This window comes from Porites lutea, chromosome 1, assembly GCF_958299795.1.
Source record: "Porites lutea chromosome 1, jaPorLute2.1, whole genome shotgun sequence".
Taxonomy (NCBI): Eukaryota; Metazoa; Cnidaria; class Anthozoa; order Scleractinia; family Poritidae; genus Porites; species Porites lutea.
The window spans coordinates 53,023,478-53,036,149 of record NC_133201.1 but is presented as its reverse complement, the minus strand read 5'-3'; the positions used below and the strand labels follow the sequence as shown (position 1 = coordinate 53,036,149).

General features: G+C 39.0%; 1 protein-coding gene across 1 annotated transcript in view; it reads left to right on the top strand.

The window, feature by feature from the left end:
- Positions 1–12,672, top strand: part of LOC140921484 (uncharacterized) — a 52,066-nt gene that overhangs the window by 9,800 nt on the left and 29,594 nt on the right. Inside the window, exons 6-21 of the mRNA XM_073371490.1 lie at positions 51–95; positions 448–543; positions 1,782–1,843; positions 3,022–3,096; positions 4,342–4,449; positions 5,182–5,278; positions 6,181–6,292; positions 6,935–7,089; positions 8,078–8,382; positions 8,929–9,028; positions 9,615–9,665; positions 9,772–9,906; positions 10,526–10,606; positions 10,692–10,771; positions 11,331–11,423; positions 12,550–12,644. Of these exons, the coding sequence (XP_073227591.1) occupies positions 51–95; positions 448–543; positions 1,782–1,843; positions 3,022–3,096; positions 4,342–4,449; positions 5,182–5,278; positions 6,181–6,292; positions 6,935–7,089; positions 8,078–8,382; positions 8,929–9,028; positions 9,615–9,665; positions 9,772–9,906; positions 10,526–10,606; positions 10,692–10,771; positions 11,331–11,423; positions 12,550–12,644 (1,690 nt within the window). The remainder of the gene's footprint in view (positions 1–50; positions 96–447; positions 544–1,781; positions 1,844–3,021; positions 3,097–4,341; positions 4,450–5,181; positions 5,279–6,180; positions 6,293–6,934; positions 7,090–8,077; positions 8,383–8,928; positions 9,029–9,614; positions 9,666–9,771; positions 9,907–10,525; positions 10,607–10,691; positions 10,772–11,330; positions 11,424–12,549; positions 12,645–12,672) is intronic.

The window sequence follows — 12,672 nt, the reverse complement described above, 5'->3', positions numbered from 1 at the left end:
TGTCTTCCACTGCACTTTTTGCAATGATTTATTCAATAAATTACTTGCAGGTTTTTGTAACAAGTGCACTTGATCAAGAGACATTCAAGAAACAGGTTGGAATTTAACTCGATCATCTTTAACACCTCAAAAGTTAATTTCATCTCAGCCAAAAGGTTCATCCTGACTCCTTGAAAGTTGAGATTTAACGTAGAACTAGATAAACTGTAGTTTGGTGGGATTTAGTGTGCATCATGTTTGGGTCGGAAATGTTATCACAGGTTTAGGAAAACAAAATAATAGTTTGAAAAATTTTTTGAATGGTACGTATACAAAAATTTGTGCATCAAACCTCAGAGAACTGGTCTCATATGCATTACAGAGTGTCAGTGTTACCTTGTTTGAGAACAGTGATTGATAATTAGTGTTAACTTCTTCTTTTTTTTTTGTTTTTTTTTTGTTTTTCAGGTTTACCTCTTGAGAAAAATGGCAACAAATATAATTGGAACAAAAAATCGCCGTTTTTATATCTGTAGCTTGTCATGTGATACAATTGTGTACAAGGTAAAGTCAGTGATACTTGTAGTGTTAACACTTTCAATTATTATTATTATTATTGTTTATAATGATGATATCATAGGTGACGAATTACTCCTTAATTTTGGCACGAAATTTCAGCGTTAATTTGTAATTTCACATGTGGAATTACAAAATTGCCATGGCAACCCTTCCATACGTCTCAGTGTCAAGATGGCGACGAAGTTTTAAAATGCCGTGAATGAAGATTTCAGGGCACAAAAAGACGCTTTAGAAAACCTGAACACACAAGAGAACATCAAGAAGGATTCTAACAGGTATTTTGCCGAAAAAGTCTGAAAAATTCTGAACTTTATAAACCAAATTTAAGGTCTAAACATTTGAGAGAGTGGAGTTCTCGATCGATATGATCCAGGATAAACTTGTCAAAATCCAAGATTGCTAATGTAATTCGTCACCCATGATATTAATAGGTAATCAAATGGTATACTCGTGAAATTAGGGATTAATTTCACTTGCCTTTTGTCCAAATCCTAATAATTTCCCGAGCCTTTTTCACTCCTCACCATTTGATTACACATACTTATTGTTAATGTTATTCCTTATTTTTACTACTTTGATTTTTTCTTTTGATGGTTCATTACAAGTATATGACATTTAGGCATTTGAGTAAGTTGGCCAAATATTTTGTGTAGGCTATTTTTGTTAAAGAAAATGTACGTATTAGACCGCTTTTTTGAAACAAAAGAAATTTAAGGTATCTGCACAGGCAAAATCTTCACACTTTCTTTAACACTCATAATCTTTCTGCAGTTAGTTCAGATGATGTAATACGCAAGTTGAAAGATAAATTTTATAAATACCACAAGTTAAAAGATAAATTTTATTTCGATTACTGAGAAAAATGCCAACGGGAGACTGCAGTAGCGCAACTTGACTCCCCTTTTCAGCATCATGAAAGTATTCACTCACTCAATGAAATCTATTTACTGCATGGTCTCATTTACAAATATGTATACGTCCAACTTAATTTTTCCTTGCTTCTGTACAGGCTATGATGAATAATGCTTTTGACCGGATTTGTTTCATTTAAAAATTTGCTACAAAATAGTAAATTGTGCTCTAGATGGCGTAGATATATGTATCAATTGGAGCAACATGGTCAATTTGTTATTGAATGACAACCTGACTGCACTAAGACAATCTGTGAAATTTGGAGTACATTTCTCAGGAAATTTTTTTTAATTTTTTATTTGTTATTCTAGGGAATGTTGAAGCCAGTACAGCTGCAAGATTTCTTTCCAGATTTGCAGTCAGAGGATTACTGGCAAGTACTAAAGCTGTCATCATGGACTTAAAACAATGCCTTAAATGGTTAATCAATGCTTGTAACATACCCAAATTCAGCGGAGATCTTGGTTCGAACATAATTGCCTAGCTAACTGCTAATTTTTCTTCTTCATTTTTCTATCGATCATCTGTTTCCAACGACGTGTATATGTGTAGGGTTTAAAAATTTACAAGTTTTGGCTCCATCCTCCTAACATTACCTTGCAGTGTCCATACAGGAGGAGTGGTACAATGTATTAATATTATTACTCATCCACTAGCTGCTGTGTCTCTTCTGGGATAACTTTAAAAATTGTTGCTTCTTAGCTTAAAGCTTCATGTTTGTGTTGTTGTGTGCATTCACGAAAAAGAAAACTGGCAGTGTTGTTTCTGCCTTCTGTCACGCCACTCTCCACCATGCTTTGATCACATGCTGTAATGTAACCCGAGGGGGGTACATTGTTCAATGTATCATGATCAGGATACATTTGATTTTAGTCAAGGCCATGTGACCAAGAATCGGCCAATGGCTGTCCCTGTTTTTATAGTTGAGTGAAAGTCTAGGAATATAATTAACAATTATTGCTCTCACCCTGAGATGGCCTCTGAGTCAATAGCCCACGAGGCTGAAGGCTGAATGGGGTATTGACTCAGAGGACATGAGGGCGAGAGCAATAATTGTTGTAGTAAAATCCAACTAGTTGGTCAAAAGTATCGAGACAAAACAAATTTAGCTAGTTAAAGCTAGACTTTAAGCCTTTTTTTGCTGCCAAAAAGCGGGCGCTTTGCACTACTAGTGGGCTGTAACATATAGCCTAGTAGTAGCTCAACCAATCAGAATGCAGCATTGATAATAGACCACTAGTTGGATTTTACGAACAATGTTTTTACGAACAATGACTCCTCAACTAGTCAAACCAAGATATTTACATGTAATACACCTGCTTGTCATGAATGTATCGGTTTTAACAATTGGCTTTATCATAATAATTATGTACCGCAAAACTTTTTTTCAAATGATGGCGATTGACAGTCTTTATTATACAATATCTATTATTTGATGGCCATTAATTTAGTTAAAGCTTGATGTATGTTGTAGGTTCTCTCTTTATTTATAATTAGTTATTGTAATTAATTTATTTGTGTTATCTGAGATCATGTTTTGCCTTGGTACAGGACCCATTTTGCTCTGGTTCATGGTCGGTTCTCAACAAACACATTTCCAAGCTGGGAGCGAGCACATCCAAACAGGTAATATTAATTTGTTAGGATGTCAAGAAATCAATTTAAAATTTGGTTCCTGTGAGCTCCAGAGACCTTTGATGTTTCTATACCTTTGTGTAGGTATTTCATTGTGACAGGAGCTGAATATATTACTAGGAGTAATCGGCTCCTGACGGTGCTGGAGAATCCTAATCAGATTTTTTTTAGATATTAAGAAATTAAAAAATTAAGAAAATGGACTTGGAAAGTTTTTTGCTCGATAAATGTCTAACAGGCTGTTTTCTATGTCATTCTTAACTATAATCCTACAATTTTCGACATAATGTACATATACACATAACTCTATATTTCTATTACTTATAGTATGTATATTTTGTGGTTCAATTTTATCCTTGGTTTAAATTTTCTTTTCTTTTGTTTCAAAGTCATTATCATACATTATCATACCCAAAAACAAAAGAAAATAATTTTTTTTATTTTTTTAATTCACAGAAATCTAAGTGTATATAATTATATATTTTTTATTTTTTTGATTTATGTTACGGTGTCCCCAATTAGCAACACCATGCTTAAGTTACATGACACTTGAATGAAGCTTATCATTATTATATTGCGGGTGACAAGAGGAGCCCTCAATCGTAATTTCAAAGTTGCTATTACATGTATGTAGCCAGCTTTGTGTGGACTTCCCTTAAGACTGTTAATGGAATGCACAGAAGGCAATCCGATCACACGCATTTGGTCCTTCTATTACTGTAACAACAAAAACAGCAACCAACCATTTAATTTTCCAACTTAAAAAACGTTTACCAGTAACAGAATGAATTAAAATAGATCAGGCAAAAAACTACTCAGAATAGCAAAAAACGAAACGAGCTGAGTATAGTTATAATAATTATTTTAGTTATATTCTGATCATAGGTGGTTTGACCACATCAAACACAGTGTTTGTTGGAGCAAGAGTGTTTGACCTTCTGTCGTTATCGCCTGCACTCCTTAACCTTTGGTTATTACTAGTGTATTTGATTTTACATTCTCCTTAACCCTTTCACTGCCAAATGTGGCCAAAGGCAAATTTCGACCAAATTTGCACATTTCATTTTCAAAAATTTTGACAAACAAATAGCATCATGTGAAAGTACAGGCAGAGAGCTTTCGCTTGAATGGTCACATCATAGGATTTCGTCCATAGACTCAAAAGTTAGAGTCACCTTACAAAACTCCATCAAACACTCTGGCAGTGAAAGGGTTAATGCGGTGGTTATTTTACAGGTATCTGGCCCACAATGGAGAAATTAACACAATAAGAGGAAACATCAACAACATGAACACAAGAGAGGGAACAATGTTTAGTAAATACTATGGTAGTGACACTCAAAAGTAAGTAAACAGCATTCTATCTATTGTAGGTCAAATTTAGAAGAAGAGCATAACCCACAATTGGCACCAATTCCGGTTTGGTACTCGGCAAAGATTTCGAAGGGGAGGCCCCACCCAGACGTCCAACCTCTTACCCTTTTATATACCATTTATGACAGAAAAGGGTACCCCTTTCGTATACCGTTTCTTAATTGACAAATGGTACCCCTTTCACATACTTCGTTTAGAACTTTTCATCTCTTTTAACTGATAAAAATGCGCTGTCCTTAAAATATGGATAAATATCAAGACCAGAACATTTTCTTGACTTTTTCATGGCTATAAAATGTATCGGTTAGCCCTTTTGGGCTTTTTTACACATGGAAATGACAGATTTTTCACCCGTATACTTCAACGAGTGAAATCCCTACCCTTTGTTTAACCTGATGCCTGAAAAAGGTGCCACTTTTGGGCGGAGCCTTCCTGTATAGGCCATGAAAAGGAATACCCCCGGGGGGCACCAATAGGCCTATTTTTTTGTCAAGTGGACAATTTTCGTCTTGATCTTCATGAATATTCCAACCAATCTCACAATTTATAATTGCACCAAGTGTCTTTTTGTACTGAGTGGGGACCATTTTTATAATTTTAGGCCAAAAGGCGACTTTGAAAACAGTTACGCTCAGAGCACTGTACTAGGTATTATTAGTAAACCGTGATTATAATTTCTAATCTTTGTTTTTATTTGACCAGACTCTTTCCAGTTATTGAAGCAGATCTGTCAGACTCTGGAACTGTAGACAATGTTCTTGAACTTCTTGTGATGGCAGGTGGCCGAACTCTTCCAGAGGTAACATTATACATACATTGGCCGCATCCACACGTCTACGTTGTTGACAGCGGTTTGGCCCACCTTCCACTAGCCTGCGAACAGCAGACGCAGTTCCGGTCGTCGCTTCTCTCCCTCCTTTCGGAGGGAGAGAAGCGACGACCGGTAATGCGTCTGTTGTTCGCAGGTTAACCTTCCACACGTGTCCGGTGATAACGGAGTGGAGATTTTTAAAAACGCCCGCTTTTCGTTTACGTGTGAAAACGGAAGTTTTCGAATACGATGACGTAATGCATCATAGACTACTAAAATTACGCATGCTTTGTGAGGAAAGCTAATCTCACTGGATAAAACGCGCAAAAGCCTAAATTAACAGCAATGCACTTCTCAGCGTTCGCAGCGTGGCCCAGGGGAATACGCGGAATACGCACAGACCCTGTCCGTCAATCTAACGGCCGCCTGCATGTCAATTCAGCCAGTTCCAGTAAAGTTTAGGTCTCGGAACCCTCGCAAGAAGTTCTCCCCTCACCCTCCTCCCCGCAGCGATGGACCATATTCTCTCCACATTTTTCCTGTTCCCCTTCGTGGAGGTCTCGGTAATTAAGTGTTCAGTGCCGTGTTCATGGTTATCGGGGAGTTGTTGCCGAGGGCCGATTCTCCCACATCTTATAAGTTTAGATTCATTTGGCTTCGTGTGTGGGTATTCCTGGTGAGAATATATTACTCGCCATCGTCTTAGCGTTTCGTGTGGACGGTCGAAAACGATTCGAATACTCTGCGTGTGGCTTAAAACAACTTACGTTTTACATCAATGTTTTACAATGTTTTACATACATGTATTTGGTGTTTAAGGTCATTTCACCAAAACCTTAGGTCAGTCTGTTTACAAAAATGAATTAATATTGATTTTGAAACATTTGCAGGCCATTATGACGATGGTACCTGAGGCCTGGCAGGACAACAGCCTTATGAGCCAAGATAAGCAGGATTTTTACCGATGGATCTCTTGTTCAATGGAGCCTTGGGATGGACCTGGTATGTATCGTCTTGATCAGCTTTTAATGGCTTAGGTAGACTGCTTGCAGTCCGCCTATTCTCTTAAAATTCGTCCAGTCCTCATCCCAGCCATCGAGATTGCTCTCTGATGTACATTACCATGGTCCTGTAACCAGACTATAGCTGCAAAACCAAATCTCGCGGCAAAAGAACAGAACACGAGCCTCACGACGAAGCAATGGGACTTGCGGCGCAACAACGACACTCGCAACAAGCTATCAACAAAATGCACGGCAAACAACAAAAATTCTTGGTAACACAACATAACTCGTGGTAGTACAGCGAAACCCGCAACAAAACGTTACGAACTCGTGGTGACATAGCAATTAAACTCAGGAAAAACAACAAAACTAACTACAGCGCAAGAGACACTTAGCCCGCGGGCAGAAGTGAGGTGTTGGTTTTTAGGGTTGTAACATATAAGGTTAATCACTTCCGCCTTGGGCAACTCCGTCGTTTTGCCTGTGAATTTTTGTTCTGTTGCCGTGCCGGAGTGCTTGTTGTATAATTCTGTGAGATTTTCCGTTATCGTAACCCCTATAAGTCACAGTATAAGATGTAGTTTTAAAAATGCGTGTTACCAAATAGTCATGACTATTTATTTTAAACGCTCATCAACAGCTTTGTTCACATTCTCTGATGGGAGATATATTGGAGCCATTCTTGACAGAAATGGTCTGCGCCCATCACGATACTATGTGACAAAACAGGGGTACATGGTGATGGCAAGTGAGGTGGGAGTCAGCACTTTTCCCGATGAAGAAATTGTACAAAAGGTGAATAGTAATTAGAAGTTATTGAATTTGATTCAGACTGGCTTTCCACTTTACTGTCTGGTTTCTCTCTCTTTCTCGTTAAGCAAAAATCCGGTTTAATTGGGGTCAATTCGCAACTTTTTCAGTTGTATTTTATTGGAGTGTAGCTTATTGTTAAAGTAAGGGTTTTGAAAGCGATAGCTACAGTTTTGAATTTCAGGTATAAAGTTTTGTTGTATTGACCCTGGTTTATGAGGGAACCTCACAGAACTGCGACGGCAGCGGCGACGGTAACGTCTAAAACACAACTCTGAACGTGGGTCACGTCGTGAAATGACCATATTTTAAGTTTTCTTGAGAACGAAAACAATCTGTCTGAACTCGGACGTGGTCCAACGTAGTTCCCTTCTTTTAAGTACAGTAACGACCTGACTTAGAAAGTTTGAATGGATGCAAAGTCTATTTTTTCATAGCCTGTTCGCAGACCCTCTATTTTCCCTGTAGAGATCGTCGAGCGTCGAGCGCGCGTATGAAAATGAAAACCGCGGAGGATTTAATGACCGCCAGCCCAAAGGGGTGGTGTTAGTTCCCAACAACAGAGGATCTTGAATAACAGTTACTTGCAGCTGACTCCGATCCTCTTCAGCACTAGTGTTCTTCGCAGTCGCTCGGACCGGAGTCACGCAATGCTCCCCGCCCCCACTTTTGCGTGACTGCGGGCCGAGCGGCTGCGAAGGAGACTACTTCAGCATCTGACTAATGTTGACTTATCTTATTTGCCCAAGTGTACAGAATTTTTTCATAGATTTTAGAAAATAAGAACCTGTTTCAAATTTTATGTTAAACATGTTCTTATATAGGGGGAGCTTGACTGCCAAATTTTATCCCAACAGGTTCTTAAAATCCAGGTTGAAGGCGCGGGGTTTTACCGTACAACAAATATTATGATTACCATAAAATTCTATTACCCGTGGTATGTAATTAACTTCTGCTAATCTCAACTTGACAGGGGCGTCTGCGGCCAGGCAGAATGCTTCTAGTGGACACGACGAGGGGTTCCATTGTTGAAGACCATGAAGTTAAGAGTGGCATGATTAGCCTGCGACCCTGTAATGAACTACTTAGACAGGGTGTCAAAACACTGGCTGATATTTACCAATCATTTAAAGCCTCCAAGAACCTTTCTGATGGTGCATTACCTCTAATCCAACACCCGGCTCAGAATGAACTGTTACATAGAGACAGACGGCTGCCAATGTTCGGATATTCTCTAGAGGATCTGAACATACTTATTTTGCCGATGGTAAAGAACAAGTAAGTTATTCTAAACGTTGTCAACGAGGAGATGAAATCAAAGTAGGATCACTCTAATACAAAAGGGGCAGTGTACGACCTCGTGTGGCTACTGCTTTTTTTTGGTAGCATATTGCAGTAAAAGATAGAAAAAAAAAAACACGGCGCTCAGGAAAATGCCAACACTAGAAAAGGGGAAGAAAAACGCTAAAGCGCGGGAATCTATCCCGGATAGACAGTTATGTTAAAAACGCTACGTACAGCTGTAGGCCTTCACTTTTAAAGCTGTTGCAGCCATAAGAAGGGTGAATTCAATGATAGATTCTAGCAGGATAAAAATGTGGGTTTTGACACCAAACTGGGTCCATCTTAAAACGAATTATTTGTCTGATTTGAAGAACATATGGCTGAGACAGTCAATCAAATTCGCTCGCATAGTAAAACGCGCTGATGGCCCAGAACGCCTTCAATTTCTTTGTAAAATTCACTGTCGTTTAAGCTCATGGCCAAAAGCAAATTCTTGATAGCGCAAACTGTGCCAACATGTATACCTTTTGTGTTACTTAGGAAGGAAGCTCTTGGCTCCATGGGGAATGATGCACCACTGTCCTGCCTTACTATGCATCCTCAGCTTGTGTTCGACTATTTCAAACAACTGTTTGCACAGGTATGAAGCAACAGCAATAACGAATAGAGTAATTCATGTCTTCGCTGTGTTAACTGTAAGTGCTAAAAGGACCTTAGGTAAATTTTCATATTGTTGTCGTCTCATGTTCAGTGAAGTTGATTTTTTTTTTAAAAAAAAACATCTTTCTCAATTTTGAATAGGAGCTTCGACTTGTCTGGAAGTTTAAGCTCACAATAATGAAAACAAGATTTGGGTAAATAGAGCTAAATAGGGTACAGGGGTGATTTGAGCTACCAACAAAGGAAGGAGCGGGTAGCAAGTGTGCTTGCATGTTCCGCTTGTAGGGTATTGTCATTACTGTTCAGAGTCCAGTGTGTTTTCGTAAGATCATCGAGATCGAGTGTTTCTGTCACGGGCGGCCATCTGAGAGGGCAGGCCCTGAGATTACCATACCCCACCCCCTAAGTAGATTTAATAGTCATCCCAGGCTTGTCTCGGTACAATTGAACCTAAGATGGCCGCTCGTAAAGGTAGGTGCTCAATCCCGACGATCTTTCCAAAAAACAGAGGACCATGAACAGTCTAACTCTCTTATAACAAAATGTCTCTTCTTTCCGGCCAACAGGTTACAAACCCTCCAATAGATCCAATCCGCGAAAAAATTGTCATGTCACTGGTATGAAAACAGCTTTATTATTTTCGTTTCTTTTTTCATATCTCAGTGCATTTCTTTTGATCGTAACGGGTTCATTAATACTCCTGTTTGTTTTTGTCACTTCAAGGCATGTCCTGTTGGGCCAGAACCGAATCTTCTTGAACCTGATGTGGCTGATAGTCATCGTGTGTACTTGGACCATCCAATCCTGTCTTGCGCAGATGTGGAAGCCATTAAAGGGTGTGGTCTGTCATGGTGCAAAGTAAGTTTAGTTTTATGTGTAAACTAAACTTAGGATTAATATCCTTCTCTAACGTAATAATAACATAACATAACATAATTATTTTGTAAAGTCTTGGTCTTGTACGCTGGTGGACAGCCGTTTTCGATCAAGTCCCCGATACGGTGCTCTGTGGCTGAATTAAATTCCGACCCTGCTGGCCATAGAGCCCTGGTAGCTCAGCTGCTAGGGCATCCGAACTAGCATTCGGAGAGTCGTGAGTTCGATTCTCACCTGCAGTTCGAAATCTCTTCTGAACTTTCTAGTATAAGAATTCTTCTTCCAAATAATAACCATGCATTACTAGAAGAAAGCATTGTTCATAAGCTTAAACAATTTTCGATTAGTTTCCTTCCAGACTTCATTAATTAACCTCAGTCTGCACCACACTGCAATACATGAAACTACCACCCGTAAGGGATAGTTTTGGGATAGCTTTTATTTACTTGACATCCGCCTTTAAGGTGTATTTGCGCTCTTGAAATGCATATTTAAACTAGTATTGAAACATAAACATAAAACTGAAAGAGAGAGCCGCTGATAAATAGCGACAGTACAATGCCATTTGCCCATGCATTCTAACACCATATGCTATTTTCAGTCTCAGACAATTGACATTGTATATCCAATTGAAGATGGAGTCAACGGGCTTGTTCCTTCACTTGACAGGGTTTGCAAAGAAGTAAGTGGAATCATCAAATATCTCTAGTTGTTTGTTGGTCAATTTGGATATTTTAATCCTAAAAGATTTCTCTTTGTTCTGTTAGGCTTCGAAAGCTGTGGAGAATGGATGTGCATTTATAGTGTTAACTGACAGAAAGGCTGGACCAAAACACGTTCCTATGAGGTATTACATTGTGGCTAACATCAGCTTTGTTCCAACATGTCAGTTGCTCACTAAAATGATATAAATCCTATTAACTAACTGACGGCTGGCTCTTGGTTCTTGGCTGCGAAGACGCCTGGTCTAGCTCGGAGCGGGAAAGCCTCAGAAAAGCCGTTAGTTTGCTTGCCAAGCCAACTACGCGGATAGCGACGCAATGACTTCGTAAATGCTAAAAGCCATGCCGGAAATAGACGTTTGCTCGCATTGGTCTGTGTTAACAATCGCGCGTGATAAATCCCGCCACCTACGCAACATTAACAACAGCACGAGCAGTGACGTAGACTGCAAAACAGTCCGCATTTTGGGGTAACCGACTGTTTTGCAGTCTAACAGTGACGAAGAACAAAAGCCGGCTGGAAACTATGAATTTTTTAAATAATAATTATAAACCAGATGGAGCGTTCAAAGAAAATTTTGCGTCAAATATTAAATAGAGTTCTCAAACGACAGTGGCTAATAAAGCTTGCACAGCAATCAAAATTCGACACTAATTTTTAAAATATTTTTTCACTTTTCCCAGCTCACTGCTGTCATTAGGTGCCGTTCACCATCACCTGATTAGAATGAAACAACGATCGCAGGTTGGAATAATCATCGAGTCAGCTGAAGTGAGGTACGAACTGAAACATTGTCTGAATAAATAGCAATTATTGGAATAGGCTGAGGAGGGTGTTATCCGCCGAAGCCGAGAACACCCTCCTCGATCGCCGTAATTCTTCAGATGATACAAAAGACGAATTCAATAATTATCTTATTATTCTTTCAAAATAATTCCTATATTTTAAAACAACCTAAAACATGCTTAGGTCGATGTTAAGTTCATCTTCAATTGCCTTTCTGTTTATGGGCAAGTTTAAGAGAGAAAAGGATGTTCAAATATTGTGCAAATGTTCTCCAAACATCAGATGTCGTCCGTCGAGTTGTATTCTTGCTGTTCTTGCTATGTTTGTAGCCAATAGTTCGCCTATTTCTTCCACGCGAAACGAGTGAAATGTTCCGTCATTTTGTACTCACTACCAAAAAAACAACTCAACCTCGTCTCTATGTCTTCTCGGTTAACTGTCCAGTTTTCTGGCAATTATACCGTACAATTCACGTCATTTTTCACATATCGCAAACTTCCAAATTTGGTCAACAGTAGCTAGCTGGTATGATGAATTATCCGTAGGATTTTAGCCAATCAGAAACAAAGGATTATTTTGAATGAATAATAATTACTATTATTGGATAGGTTGAGCCCGATACTGAGATTGCGAGTTCCAAAAACTCTTACATTCAAAACGAGGCTAAGTGCAAATCCTTCACCCTGGCAATTTGTTTAATAATAATGATAGAAAGTAGAACATGTTCACGTCAATAGAGTCGCACGTAGCCTCACCTTGCTTTGAAGCAGAAGCTAGAGGCAACTCGTAATGGCGAGGTTTGCGTTCGGCTACGGCAGATCACGCATCATTGACCCGGCTTTGTTAATTTTTGCTGTCGTGCGAAAGTCGAAATCAGTAATTACTTCCTTATGCGCCCAATGAAGCGCGTTCAGATCAATCAAGAGCGCGTTTTAATAGATCGCGAACGATTATTTTTTTTCTCATACATGACAAAGCCTAATGCGACGGTTTAATATAAGTCCCCAAAATGAGTGAGTTGGAATGATTGTGATCAAGTCTGACAGAACGCTAAATGATTTAGTGACGTGTTCATACGATAATGTATGTTTTATTTGTACTACACTTGTTTTCCAGAGAAATTCATCATTTCTGTGTGTTGCTTGGTTATGGAGCAGATGCCATTTGCCCGTATTTGGTTTTTGAGACTGTTTCCAACCAGAGGCAGCAAGGTAAGTGATTTGATCACTTTCCAGGTAC